General features: G+C 34.3%; 3 protein-coding genes and 1 long non-coding RNA gene across 5 annotated transcripts; 1 reads left to right on the plus strand and 3 right to left on the minus strand.

The window, feature by feature from the left end:
- Window positions 1–390: 390 nt before the first annotated feature.
- LOC132204359 (ankyrin-2-like) lies at window positions 391–4537 on the minus strand. Its single transcript, XM_059632826.1, has 2 exons — window positions 4466–4537; window positions 391–2976 (listed from the first exon to the last, which is right to left on the minus strand). Exon 2 carries the CDS (start codon window positions 2887–2889, stop codon window positions 505–507), a length of 2385 nt encoding a protein of 794 aa, XP_059488809.1. The 5' UTR covers window positions 2890–2976; window positions 4466–4537; the 3' UTR covers window positions 391–504.
- Window positions 4538–7196: 2659 nt separating this feature from the next.
- Window positions 7197–8616, minus strand: LOC132204458 (uncharacterized). The gene is made up of 4 exons (XM_059632970.1): window positions 8442–8616; window positions 8237–8378; window positions 7769–7867; window positions 7197–7707 (listed from the first exon to the last, which is right to left on the minus strand). Exons 1-4 carry the CDS (start codon window positions 8506–8508, stop codon window positions 7494–7496), a joined length of 522 nt encoding a protein of 173 aa, XP_059488953.1. The 5' UTR covers window positions 8509–8616; the 3' UTR covers window positions 7197–7493.
- Window positions 8617–8922: 306 nt separating this feature from the next.
- LOC132204456 (uncharacterized) lies at window positions 8923–9870 on the minus strand. Its single transcript, XR_009442528.1, has 4 exons — window positions 9606–9870; window positions 9424–9556; window positions 9268–9369; window positions 8923–9211 (listed from the first exon to the last, which is right to left on the minus strand). It is a non-coding gene; the product is annotated as an uncharacterized LOC132204456 (long non-coding RNA).
- A 1214-nt stretch (window positions 9871–11084) lies between these two features.
- Window positions 11085–13382, plus strand: LOC132204297 (TD and POZ domain-containing protein 1-like). Of its 2 annotated transcripts, XM_059632725.1 has the most exons (6): window positions 11085–11372; window positions 11514–11702; window positions 11774–11922; window positions 11978–12191; window positions 12256–12456; window positions 12680–12847. In XM_059632725.1, the coding sequence occupies exons 1-6, from the start codon at window positions 11262–11264 to the stop codon at window positions 12698–12700; spliced, it is 885 nt and encodes a 294-aa protein (XP_059488708.1). In that variant the 5' UTR covers window positions 11085–11261; the 3' UTR covers window positions 12701–12847. The 2 variants fall into 2 exon arrangements, with proteins under 2 accessions (XP_059488708.1, XP_059488707.1); XM_059632724.1 differs by having other exon boundaries at window positions 12256–13382.
- The last annotated feature ends 309 nt before the right edge of the window (window positions 13383–13691 follow it).

Here is a 13691-nt window from a genome sequence, read left to right on the forward strand (position 1 = left end):
TTTGGCTTTTCACGCCGCGGGCCGTAATTTTATTAAAATAACTAACGCTGCTCTCCAACGACCATTTGTCAACTGCCGTTTGGCAGCGCCTGTGATGGATCGTCTCTCGAGGCCACCCCATTTCAGCCGCCAACAATGCACGCCTAACAATCGACACGTGAAAACCATACACTAAACTAACCGTGTGTAAAATTTATGGGAAAATCGTGTTCTAGGTCGAAGAACGTCATTACGTTAGTGACAGATAATTTAAGCAAATTGTAAGAGGCTATACAAATAAAATATTTCAAACTTTTTCATAAATTAATTGAAATTATTATATAAATTCAAAATTATAAAAATTCTTTTCACTAAATTTTATAAATTTGTATATTGTATTGATGTCGAGAAATTGCGAGGTACAAAAATAAACTTTGATGTGATATTTTTAAATTAAAAATCGTTTCTTCTCGTTTTTTCTTCCTAGAAAATGATATGAATTTGATACACAGGATAAGCCTACATTTATTTTCTCCAGTTGTAGTTCAATTTTGGTTCAAGCTCATGACGTGGTGCTTGTTGACGTGGTGTGAGCTGCCGAGGTGCAACTGGAAGAACTGGATGGTTGTTCAGGTCCATTTCCTTGGCAGTTTCTAACTGCAAATAGCTCAGCACCTCTTTCCTCTGGTTTGATTTGGCCATGTCTACTGGTAGTTTATTGTAGCTGGTCTTGCTCAGCAGTAGCTTCCTGTTTAAACAGACCAGATACTGAACCACTTCAATGTTATTGGATTTTGCAGCAACGTGCAAGGCATTTTCAGAGTTCCTTCGGTCGATGTCCATTGTATTGCAATTATATTTCTCGACTAAATATGTAATCAATTTCAAACAGCCTTTCTTAGCCGCAAGGTGGAAGGCAGTCCGGCCAAAACTATCTCTATCGTTTATTTTATATACGCCTAGGCCGAGAAAAAGCAAGACATTTTCCAACTTTCCTCCGTTGCAGGCGCTCATCAGTAAGTTCTTGCCATTGTTCTTGATGACCCGCAGGTCGGCGCCTCGATCAATCAGCCAGCGGCAGGTTTCAGCACTTCCGTACTTTGCTGCCAAGTGGAGAGGCGTTTGTTTGCACTTGGTTTGCTCATCCATTGGCATTTCAAGCTCAGTGACCAGCCACTCCAATAATTCAATGCTGTCACCCCAGGCAGCTAAGTGGACTGTGCTGTCCAGGTAATCGTTCTTCAGCTTCACATCAAAACCCATCTCGTAAAAGAGAAACTGGGCGGTTGGAAAATTTCCTGCTTTGCATGCCAGGTGCAATGCGTTATTTCCATACTCATCAACAGCTTCTAAGTTGGAGCCGCACTCGATTAGATACTGAATAACATCCAAGTTTTTATTTTGGCAAGACAGCAAGAGAGCAGTCTCCTTAGCTCTGGTCCTTTCCTCCAGAAGACTTGGAAATTTATCCATAAATACTTTCACTGTTTTGAGGTCTGCACGTTTGGCGGCCACATGGAAAGCCAGCTGCCCATTCAGTTTATGAGCCTTCACATCAGCGCCATTGTCCAACAAAATTTCAACCAAATCAGAGTGACTTCGTTCAGCCGCGAGGTGCAGAGCTGTGGTATTTCCAATGGCAGTGGCGTTGATGTCAAACAGTTGCTTGTCAAGTAGAAACTGTGCAGTCTGAATGTTGCCTGAAATGCAAGCCTGGTGAAGAGCGTTGGTTCCAATTTTGGTTCGGATTTGTGGGTTGACCCCAATTTCCAACAAGTACCGACAGCATTCAACATTAGAGAACTGGGCTGCTACAGTGATGGCAGTCAAATTGAAGTTGTCAACATCTTGAATATCAGCACCCAGTTGAACTAAATACTTCTTCACCTCCAAGCTCTTGTTTCTTCCAGCCTTGATGAAAGCAGTTTTTCCATTGATACTCTTCTTATTTAAGTCATATCTGTAATTGATGGTCTCAACCAAGTATTTCAGAATATCCAATCGTCCTCCTCCGCAAACCATAAGAAACACATCATGATTGTATTCATCTTCAGCATTTATATCAGCTCCATTCTCAAGCAAAATACAGAAGATTTCCACATTTGACAAGGCAGCTGATAATAGAAGTGGAGTCACCATGCGAATACCTCCCCGTTTTTCAATGTAGGCACCTCTAGCTAAGATCAACTTAACCACATCTATCTGTTTTGAAATTGTGGCCAAGTGCAGAGCTGTGAGGTGTTTCACATCCACCTTCTCCAAATCAAAGTTCTTGCAGTTCAAAAGAAACTCGACGTTTTCAGCTTTACCTCCTATGCAGGCAGAAAGAAGGGCATCGTGGCCAAAGCAGTTCTCCGCCTCCAAATCAGCACCGTGTTCTACAAACAATCGGACCAAATCAACCTCAGACCTCTGTACAGCAATTAGAATGGGAGTCCATCCGTCGCCACCAGGAGTGTTGCAGTTCAATCCGTATTTTGGGTCATCTAATAACACTTCAGCAACATCCATGCGATTCGCCATCGCCAGCAAATGCCAAATCGTATATCCGAAGTAATTTTCTTCCATGCCGTAGTAACATCCAAGACCAAGCAGGTACTGCACTATCATCGGACTGCCCTTCAGACAGGCACGGTGAAGAGGATTTTCACCAAAAGCAGTTTCCGCAATGAGATTGGCACCAAGTTCCACTAAGCAAATGCACACATCTAGATTGGTGCCAGATGCTGCAAGGTGAAGAGGAGTCGAGCCAGCCAAAGTCCTTTCTTCGAGGAGAAGTTTTTCTTCGGCCAGTGCCAAAATCTTAACAATATCTACATCACCTTTGCTGACGGCGTGGTGCAGGACAGTCCAGCCGTGGACATCTTTGGCAGCAAGGTTGATTTTAGCTTGGGACAGAAGGTCAAGCATCTGAGCAACTGTGGTCCTCTATGGCTACCATCAGGCTCAAGTCCAGTCCCTTGTATTGTTCTTGAAACTCCAAAAACTCCATCGCACCTGAAAAATTTAATAAATTATAAATCTGAATAACAAATTTTGCATACTATCAATCCTTAATTAGAAAATGCTTTTGAATAAAAAAAAAAATTAACAAAGAAAAATGAAAAACAATTTAAAGAGAAGAAATTGCGCACCCCAAAGCGACATGATCATGAAGAGAAAACCAAGCTTGTCTATTTACCGCTTTTTTTACAAAATAAAAATCAAAAGAAAACAGCCTATCTAGTTATTTTCACAGTCTGTGATCCAATTAACTATATTACAAGATATTAATGCCCTCCCCAAATTTATCTTGAGATGATTTCTTATAAATTTATACGTATAATGTGTTTGCAAATTAATTTTTTTAATATGATCACAAATTTAATAATATATTTATCTTTAGTCATTAACAGTCTAAAAACTGAGCGAGCGAGCAAAAAAAAAAAAAAGCGGCCGTCAGATATGAATGGTAAAATTTTAATTACACTTAATTCAATTTTTTATTTAATTAAAACTAATTTTTTTGGCAATATTTTCTAATTTCAATAATAAATTCACAATATCTATGCCTAGAACAATGAATAATAAAATAAAAGAGGAAGAAACAACAATAAATAACTCATTGAATAGTTTATCATTGCAATCAAAATGGTCTTGAGGAAGCTCATCATTTCATTAATCAAGAAAAAGAGAAATTAAGTACCAAAAAAAATGTGCTCTAAAGTAAAAAATAATTGAATTTATACCAATGTATACTTGCTATTTACAAATCATAAAAATTAATTGTTGCTAAAGATTAATAATTTTATTGTTTGTAATTTTTAATAAAAAAATTTTATCTTAATAATAATTATGCAGCAAATTAATTAATTAATGGTCTTAAATTATTTAATACTTGCAAAGTAATTCGCTTCTCATTTTTATATCTTCTGTATATTACTTGTTTGTGCACGTCACGTCACTCTTTTGTTATGTTTCTCACACGATACTGTTGGTGAATAACCAAACGCACAACAGCGCCAAAAGCCAAATCATCGACAACAAACACGATGTGTAAACATTCTTTAATGAGAGTGAGTGAGCTTGCTATGGACCGATGGACTGCAAAATACATAACATAATGTACATTTTGTACTACATACGACGGCATCTCGGCACATATTCTCAGGCACCCTGTATTTAATTATTTTATACAGCGCCAATTAAAAAATTTTTTAGTGTTTATATAATTACATAATTTGCATAATTCATGAAAATAAAACTTTAAAATCGATAATTGCAGCCCATAAAAATTTATCATTCACCTAAAATTGAAAGGACTACTGAGAACACATATGTTAATAGAATTTTATTCTCAAGCTAAACCATAACAAATATAAATTCACTGCGAAACGGAAATTATTCTGTGCGCAGCTGAAATTGTGACTGCGTTGTTAAATTTCTAAATTTTAGAGTTTTGCTTCCAAAACATCTGTGATTTGACTGATTTAATAACTCAACTTACCTCCTTTTTTGGTTAAATTTTGAAGAATTAATCGAGATTCCTCAGCCTTCCGCCTATCAAGCAGCCTCCGAGTCTCAATAGCGAGTGAAGAACTGAAACTGAAGAGTGAAAAGTCCAGAATTGAGAAACAGTGGCAGCTCTTCACATGAATTCTCACCATTCGGCAAGTGACGTCATGCTCGACACTGGATCACATAACAATTTGAAATGAATAACACTTTACGCTGGCGCCGCAGCATTGCTCCAACAGGAGAGAGCATGAAATTCATGACATTTTTGCATGAGAGGGTAGAATAAGAATATGACGATGTATTTTATAAAGAATAAAGGCTCACTGCGGCGGATGAGGTATTATTTATTTCAGAGATATTTTAAACAAAATTATTGCTAGTGGTGATGCCGTTTTGTATAACAATTCCACTATTTCTCACAAATAAATTAATTGTTTTCAACAATTGCATATAAACAATATTTTGTAACAATGGAAAAATAAACAAAGATAAAATATAAAATTATTAAATTCAAATATAATTCAAAAAATAAAATAATTCCCAAAGAACTACTTCGCACTTTCAGGGGCAGGGGAGTGTTTTCCTTTCTTGGATTAGAGTCAAATGTAATTATTAAATTATTATTAATGCTGTTTTAGCATAAAAAATATTTACAAGAATAATTTTTAGGCCCTTCTTCAATCATACATAATTGATACAATTAATTTGGAAAGAAAATAATTTCTTAATTTTTACCGAGAAAGATTCACAATATATATCAATATATTAATTTTTTAACAAGAATAATTTAAATCAAAACTACTGAGTGATCAAATGAGAAAAATTACACGTTAATTTTAATAAATAGGAAAATCTTTTGTATCCGATTTAAAATAAAAATAACTGATCTTTTCACAACGTTAAAATTTACCGGTTGCACAATTATTAATGCTACACTTGAAATGAGGATTGTGTGAAATGACAAGCGAGCCAGCTGCGCGCCGCATCGAATTCCGTTTGCTTTCTTCTGCCGATTTAAATTCAAATCTAGTGCACATATATATGAGCAAAAAAATACAGTTCCAAATTGTTAAAATTTTATTCAAACTCAATCAATATTATTAATTTTGTTTACGAAAATGCATGCAAATTTTTTTGGGAGCGAATCAATCGAAACGATTCACAGACAATTAAATTAAACTTGTAGAATCAGGCGAAGCTGGGTCTTGACGCCTTAATTAGTTAAGCCATTAACTAAAGGTGATCTTACGTCTATAAACTTGCTGGTTTTCCATGTAATTGCAATTTTGGGTTTTTCAAATTGACATGAACATGCGTGTGATTTTTTTTCTTTTCAATTTAATTTATTTTTAACTTAACAACATTGATGATTAGTCTTGGATGATTTGATCAGCGACCTCCGGTGCCTTGTCCCTTCAGCAAATTACCTGAATTATAGAATAAACCCAAAAAACTTTTTTTACAATCAATTCAGAATGTGTAAAATTTTTGCCCAAAGTAAATTATTTTGATTTAAACCTTCTGTTAAGGTTTTTGTGTTTTTCTTTTTAAAATAAAATTAATTACTATTTATTAATTAAAGCGTTCCACAGCTCATCATATATGGCAATTTACTTTGCAGCGGGTTGCAAATTATTAATGCTGCTGAAATGAGCATATGGCTCTGTGTGAAATGAGCCGCGCTGCATCAATTTTCATCTCTTTGCCTTTGCACTCGGAAGAAAAGCGACGCGACGAGAGAGGTTTGTGTTTCTCGTCTCTCTCATTTCCACACGGCGCAGAGCGCGGCAGCTGGGCCGCGAGTCTAGTCTAGTAGTTCAGAGCTGCCCCATTAACATAATATCAAACACGCGCGGCTCTGGATTTTCAACTTGATTTGCCCCGAGAGTGAGTTAAACATTTACATGAGGCTTGCTTGTTCACTATACTTGCTTTGCTAAATTGCTATGCAGTTTCCTTAGACAAAAAAAATATGTATTTTCCAGACAATTAATTAAGGTGCCCTCTATTAATGGGGCAGGTGCATAAATTAACGATATTTCTGAAATTTCAGCATAATTTATAATTGTTTCAGTCGAACTTTCATTTATAACGGAAAAGATGGATTGCTTTTTTTTCCTTTTTATTTTGTATTTTAAATATCTCCTTTTTGTGCTGTGTTTTTAAAAAATATTGGAAGATAAATATATTTATTTTTCTCTTGTATTTTGTATTTTTTGAGCGGAGCCTGCTTGGTAGATGGTTCTGTGGCATCTAATTCAAGGCGAGATTGCAAAATAGAGCAACTCTGCCCATCCGGAGGAGCACTCTTGCTTAAATGAGGCTCGGAAAAGCAGCAGAGAGTTCACAAAGTCTGGCTGAGTGGAGGTAAGAGAGATTTTTAATTCAGGAAAAGCCACTTTGCATGTAAAAGGGTCGAAACATTATTCATATTTAACGAGATTTGACCACAGTGTGGAATGTATTAAAATAGCGTGGAAATTTCTTGGAATTCTCAAGTATTAGAATAATTTTGATGTAAAATATAAATAACAAATGACTTACGAATTTTTCAATTGATGCGTTTAAATAACGATATAAAAATAATAAATTAATAATAATTGACATTATTATAAAATGTTGAACGTATTTTATAATTTATGAAGTCGCACCATATAAAAAGAAATAATAGACTGGACACAAAATAATAATTTCATCAATTTAAAAATATTTTCATAGGATTATAATAATATTTATTTTATGCTATACAAATAGAATGAAAAATCAAACAAGTTAAAAAAAATTGCCCGATTTTAGACACATTATTTCATGTTAAAACACAAGCGAGTCACACGACCCGTAAGACCGTACATAACGAAACAAATAATTATAATTTTAAAATTTACAATAAAATATTCAATATTGAAATCTTCACAAAATATTAAAATCACTCAATAAATATATTCAAACATTTTTGTATCACAAAATTTTCCAGTCAAAATTAAAAATTTATTGAATTGATAAAATATAGAAAGTTCTTAATCGTCATTTTTAGCAGACAAATCATTATTCTCATCACCCATGACAAAACCGTAAGAGGGTGGTTGATCAAACTCTTGCAAATTGCTCGGTGCCGAGGGTGCAGGTGCAGGAACAACAAAATCGGCAATGTTGAATTCCGCACTCTCGAAAACTCCCGGGGTCGTTTCTTGCGCTACGGCAGCAGTAGCCGCAGATTCTCGTGCCGCTTTCCTAGTTATGGCATCAAAAATTTTGGTTCAATATAATGAAATTAGTTAAAATAAAAAAAAACCTGTCCGCTCTGAATTTCAATAGAAAGCCTATAACAGTCAATGCTATTAGAGTGCCCACAGCCCCCAGAACAATCCTCCAAGCATAGGGCATACTGTAACTAAAGAAAAATTAATTAGATTAATTTAAGTTTTTTTTTTACTTGAAAAATCGTTATTATAAGTTAAATGCAAATCTCTGAATTCCTGTAATTTATTTTAATTTTATTTTCCTTCAAATTTTGAAAAATGATTCTTAACAGTTTTCCTGAAGCAATTTTTGAGGAAAATATACAATTTGATTTAAAAAAAAAAAAAAAAAAAACAGCACACATGTTTAAGATTTTCAGCTATTTTAATATAAATTTTATTACCTTCAATTTTTTTTTAGTAAAAATTCAAATTATAACCCGCAAAAATAATTGGATCACAATTTATTGAATTTTCATTTTCTCTTAATTGTTAAAATTCACAAAAACTTTTAATCTTACACGCAAACAGGCATGTTGTTTGAGTCAAAACCTGGCACATAGCTGTAAACACAGGCGCAATAGTTGTATTCATTGTCATATTTAGGAATGCAGTCCAAAAGTTCGCAGCAGTCTGACTCAATTTGGCACTTTTCTCCCAAATCTGATAACAAGTGAAATTTATTTTAATTTGAATTCAGAATTTAATAATTATTTGGTGACTTACTTATGCAAGCTTTAAGGCTGCCCTGAACGACTTCCAAAAACAAATTCGCTGATTTAGATAGGTCCATTTTTTCTCAACAAAATATATTGACTCTCAGCTCTCAGAAAACTATAACAAGGCCGCAATCTAGCTTTACTTTTGAATCACCATATTATCTCTGGTTACGTTATTTTCTGATTACGCACAACAGATAAAACATTGAAATGTTACAACACAAGGCTTTTAGTGATCAATTTCAAAGATTATGATAAAAAAAAGTGCAAATTATAATTTAATTTTTACTAAACAGCTTTCCGTCTTAAGTAAAAATTTATACTAGAAGTTATTTTATATTGTAAATAAAAAATAAAAATTTATTATGTATCGTTATAATTCAATAACTGATGCCTCCCTCAGACATGCCAGAAATTAATGTCATTTTCCAAACACAAACATAAGAATAAAAATTGGAAATAGGTTAAGAAAATCTCTATCTGAAAAATTGATGTTTCTCACTTTTTATTCAATTTACAAGAACAGCGCGTAAACGAAGAAAATCTTATATTTTTTGACATTTTATTTCCCCTCTCCTCCATTAATTTACAAAAAAGCTTAATAAGTTAAATAAGTTTTTATTTAATTGCACCCAGTAACTGCTTTTTGGTTATTCTCATTGCTGGGGGCGCACGGATTCAGATTCATTTTCCGCCAAATCCGCCGGAATCTGGATTCCTTCAAAAACGCCTCGATTTGGTGAATTGGTTGCCGCTTCCATCTGCCTCCTTCGATTCCTGTAAAATATTTATTTTTAATCACTGTTGCGATGTTTGAATGAAAATTTTGTGACCTTCTTATGATGCATTGTGTCATAAAAAAGCTTAAAAATACAATGCCTGCCAAAACCCCAACCATCCCTATACCAATTTCCGCAAGAAGTGGCATATCATAACTGAAAATTATAATTAAATTATTGTTTCAAACGCTGAAATAATTTGTTAATTACAAGCATTCTTGATTGTGGTCTCCTCCAGGTTTATAGCTTTTTTCGCACACACAGTATGCGTTTGCACCTTTCGGTACACATTCCATTAAAATGCAGCAATCGTCATTTTTCACATCGCATTTTTCACCGAGGTCTTTTTATATCAGATTAATTGAAAGCTTAATAATTAAAACAAAACTTACTAAGGCATGTTCGAGGACCAGCACTTGCACTTGACAATAAAAAAAGCTTGAGCAGGAATAAAATTGAATAATTATTCGAGATTTTCAACTTCCCTGACATAGCCCAGCGTGCTTAGAATTATAGCTTGTTGTTTATTTTCCTCAATCCAGTTCAAAATAAAAAAGAAAATAAAAAAAAATGTGTTAAAAAAACTAAAAACAGCGACAACACTGAAACTCGTCGGAGGCCTCAATTTGTTCTGCGCCAGGATGGGCTGCAAATGAATACCACTTTGCGGTTTTGATTCGTCAGTTAGATAAGATACTTTCGATAATACTATAGGTTGTGATGCCGTCCCATGAAAGCTTATCAATCGATAATAAATAATAAGTTAACCCAATGCACATATATCAAAAATTTATTTTGATAAAAAGGAAAATATATATATTTTCAGGAAATTTTGTTTCACAGCCTCATACCAAAAAGATAAAAAATATATAGTGTACAATTTTTCATTTGTGCTTTAGACACCTTATTTGCATTCACAAAGGACCTTTTATTGTTATATTACCCCAAAATGGTAAAAGTGTTATATTGGAGCAGAAAAATCTATATCCTGGAAATTCGGATATTGCAAAAATAAAAATTTCTTAAATATTCCTCCTAGAAAAATTTCAACTATACTTTTCCATCAAAAAGAATTCACACATATGTCAGTTTAAATTTAATTCAATGCGACACAATGCACTGAGGACAGCAGCTACCTCTCGCTAATTACACGTGTCATTAGCTAACAAATTTACATAATATAATAAAAAAGGCCCATATTTTTTACGGAAGGAATAAAACAAATTGAAAATAAAATGTACAAAATTTAATACTATCGATTTATAAGAAGTTATAATTAATACATCATATATTAATGTGTTTTTTGCAAAATTTTTTCTTAGACTTTTTAGTTTTTAATATTTCCAAATAGATTACCCGCTCAAAAAGAGGGAAATTTCTGATTCAATGAATTTTAATCTTTTTTATATTTTTAAGTATAATTTTATGTGCCGTGAAAATCTGTTGATCTGTTCCTTATTAAAATAAAAAAAAAAAAAAATGACGCGATTTATAATCTAAAGTTCAATTTTATAATACAAGTCAATCTCATTCAAAAAATAGTTTTATAAAATATCGGTATCGGGGTTCTCGTTCCAATTTACCAGAATTTAGATAAATTTGTATTTTGGACGTCGCAGTAAATAATATGAATGAAGGATGAATAATTTAAAAATTTTTATGATTAAAACGGCGCCAACGGTGGAAAACGGATCGATGAAGAAGCAGCAGGAGCCGTGCTGCCTTATAAACCATAGATGCCATCTCGCGGCGAATTTAAGTACTCTCTTCAAGCAACGAAAAAATCAGAGTTCATTCAACTCTGTGGGAAAAAAAACGGCATAACACAACAGACAACAGGACAACACCCACGGTCTTGTTATAAAGTAGAGATTTTGGCCATTTTGGGTTTGGGGCCAATTGAGGTCAAATAAGTAGACCTTTTCGGTTCCTTTCGAAGTGTCCATCGACCGCGTCGAATCAAACGAAAAGGTGTAGCTGCTGCTAGCACACCATCTTGTTGTCCGTTCTGCGGATCGTTGTTTTTGCAATTGTCTGGACAGAATTATATGAATAATTTTGGCATGGCTGGAAGAGGTCCTGATAATGTTGATCTCGGTTACGTCATCTACTCTCCCGCGCAGAATTGCTACCGTTATAGTATGAATGTGGAAAATATGGTAAAAATCAGTAAAAATCAAGATCAGACGCCTGTTAAGCTTTGTTATATATATTTTTTTTTTAATTTCCCCAATTTCGTCGTTCCATTTGAATGCAAAAAAGCGGAAAAAACTAATTTCATCATTTCTGTCTTTTTAAAGAACAATGGGGACTACATCAGAGCGTTAAGACCTCCTGTATTACCATTCCGTCCCGAGGAAAGGAATGAGGAAGAAAAGGAACCGAAACACATGCTTGACGCTTCTTTAGTGGACGAAAGTTCAAATTTGTTTGAATCATCTGCGATGTACGACTGCAGCTTCCGAGTGAGGAACAAATCCAGTGAAAGGGTAAATATTTCATTCAAATTTGACCCTCACGATAAATTCCAGATTTATTGTTGGATTTCTTTGTTAAATAGGTTGTCAGATGTCACAAATTCATTTTGTGCATTTCAAGCAAAGTTTTCCAAGCCATGTTCCGTGGCGATTTCAGCGAGGCAGGCAAAGGTCCTGCTGATGAAATCCTAATTGATGACACAAACCCAGACGTTTTTGAAGAAGCCATGAGGTAAAAAAAAGCAAATATTTTATTCAAATTATGATATTAATTCATCCTTACTTAGGTTTGTGTACACGTTTGGCCAGAAAAAATCCTTTGAAAATATCCCTAAGACGGCTGAAATGTATGTGTTTGCTGACAAGTGGCAATTCACAAGCTTGAAGGAAGCTGCAGACTCATTCCTAATTTCGATGAAACTGACCTTAGAAAATGTGGCCTTCATGTATGGCATCTTCAAGATGATTAATCACAAAGTTGGCATGCAGAATTGCATGAGGGTATTTTGGATTCTTTTTTTTTACACTCTTCACACTTTTGACACTTATTTTTATAACCCTCCAGATGATTTTGGCCAACACCCTAAATTTTCTTGAAAGTGAACAATGGAAAACCGCATCCCTGGATTTAGTCGATGCTGTATTGATTCAGGACTATCTCTCCATCGCCAGTGAGTGTGATTTACTCAAAGGCCTCATTGAGTGGGGAGCAGCAAATGTCCCGCCGACCGAGCTAAATGAAAATGGGCAGCCAACTGATTCCCAGGTAAGAGAGGCCATCAGCAAGCCCCTGGAAAAGATTCGATTCCTTGCAATGAAGGAACAACATTTTACCAAGCTTTGCATCGACAGCAAAGTGAAAATTTTCAGTGATTCAGAAATGTGGCAAATACTGGAAGGTATAATCTGTAAATCGGCAGAAAAGTTGCCAGAAAACTTCAGCTCTGAAATTTTGCAAAGATTCATGGTCACAGATTTACTTTTTGCAGATTTTGAAGGCTCTTCCATGAATTACTTTAATCCAGTTGATGCCTACAGTTTTGTATTCAGTACAAACAGAACCATCAGATTTATTGGGCTGAAATTGAAGCCAGTCCAATTTGTGACTGCATGCCATAGTTTTCAGGCAGAATTCAAAATAACTGGCTTGCAGCAAGAAACGATCTACGAAGGATCCACAGAAGATTATGATGGGATTCTGAATTTTTACAAAGCTAGGATTCCGATTGTACTTGATGCAAACATAAATTACAAGCTATCTGTCAAGTACCTCAACCCGTCTGGTTCAAGCAGTTATAGAATTTTGGCTCAGTATTTGCCTGATTCTGTTTCTGTGGACTACCCATTGCGTGTGAAGTTCCGTGGAGGTGATAGAAATCACACTGGTGTTTCAAGTCTTGTCATTTTAAATATGCCAAATTGAAATGCATCCCTTTACTAGTTTTCTGCGCAACTGAAGTAGTAAAAAATTATTATGAAAGGATAAAACTTGTGGCACCTCTCTTTGTTAAAATCATGGAAACTTTTTTGCACGTCTAAAAAATGATAACACCATATTTACTGATATTATTTGCTTGCCACAGGCAATTAGGCAATTCACGAACTTTGTGACGAAGTGGAATATATTCTATTCTTATTTTTTGTTAATTTAAAATACTAAAAAAAATAATAAATGGGTAATATTTGCACACACATGAAAGTGTTTTATTTCCAAAAAATTTATCTCCCCCTAATATTTTTTTGGTGTTAAGGACATAGTCAAATCAAGTCTTTACAGCAATCGATCGTTTGCTAAATTTCGAATAATTGCCAAAAATTGCTCCTATTGTTGTAAAGACTTGATTTGACTATAAATATGTCAATAAGGATTCCTTTTCTTCTTCTGTTTTTCTTATAAACAAATTTCTAGAATGATCAGTGATTTCGGTAAAAATTTTATTCTGAACTTGATTTTTGTAATTTTACCAATTTAAATTATGTGCTTTTTTTATTCGTGTCATT

Source organism: Neocloeon triangulifer, unplaced genomic scaffold, assembly GCF_031216515.1.
Source record: "Neocloeon triangulifer isolate White Clay Creek 2 clone unplaced genomic scaffold, ASM3121651v1 ptg000022l, whole genome shotgun sequence".
In the NCBI taxonomy this organism is placed as follows: Eukaryota; Metazoa; Arthropoda; class Insecta; order Ephemeroptera; family Baetidae; genus Neocloeon; species Neocloeon triangulifer.

What these genes read in the sequence shown, in the direction of transcription:
- LOC132204359 (XM_059632826.1), bottom strand. Translation starts at nt 2,889, where the DNA reads ATGCTTGACCTTCTGTCCCAAGCTAAAATCAACCTTGCTGCCAAAGAT.
- LOC132204458 (XM_059632970.1), bottom strand. Translation starts at nt 8,508, where the DNA reads ATGGACCTATCTAAATCAGCGAATTTGTTTTTGGAAGTCGTTCAGGGC. An exon ending in AACAACATGCCTGTTTGCGT is followed by an intron (nt 7,868 to 8,236) that starts GTAAGATTAAAA and finishes ATTTTTCTTTAG; the next exon opens with TTACAGTATGCCCTATGCTT. An exon ending in TTGAAATTCAGAGCGGACAG is followed by an intron (nt 7,708 to 7,768) that starts GTTTTTTTTTAT and finishes TGCCATAACTAG; the next exon opens with GAAAGCGGCACGAGAATCTG.
- LOC132204297 (XM_059632724.1), top strand. Translation starts at nt 11,262, where the DNA reads ATGAATAATTTTGGCATGGCTGGAAGAGGTCCTGATAATGTTGATCTC. An exon ending in GTTTTTGAAGAAGCCATGAG is followed by an intron (nt 11,923 to 11,977) that starts GTAAAAAAAAGC and finishes ATCCTTACTTAG; the next exon opens with GTTTGTGTACACGTTTGGCC. An exon ending in GCATGCAGAATTGCATGAGG is followed by an intron (nt 12,192 to 12,255) that starts GTATTTTGGATT and finishes ATAACCCTCCAG; the next exon opens with ATGATTTTGGCCAACACCCT.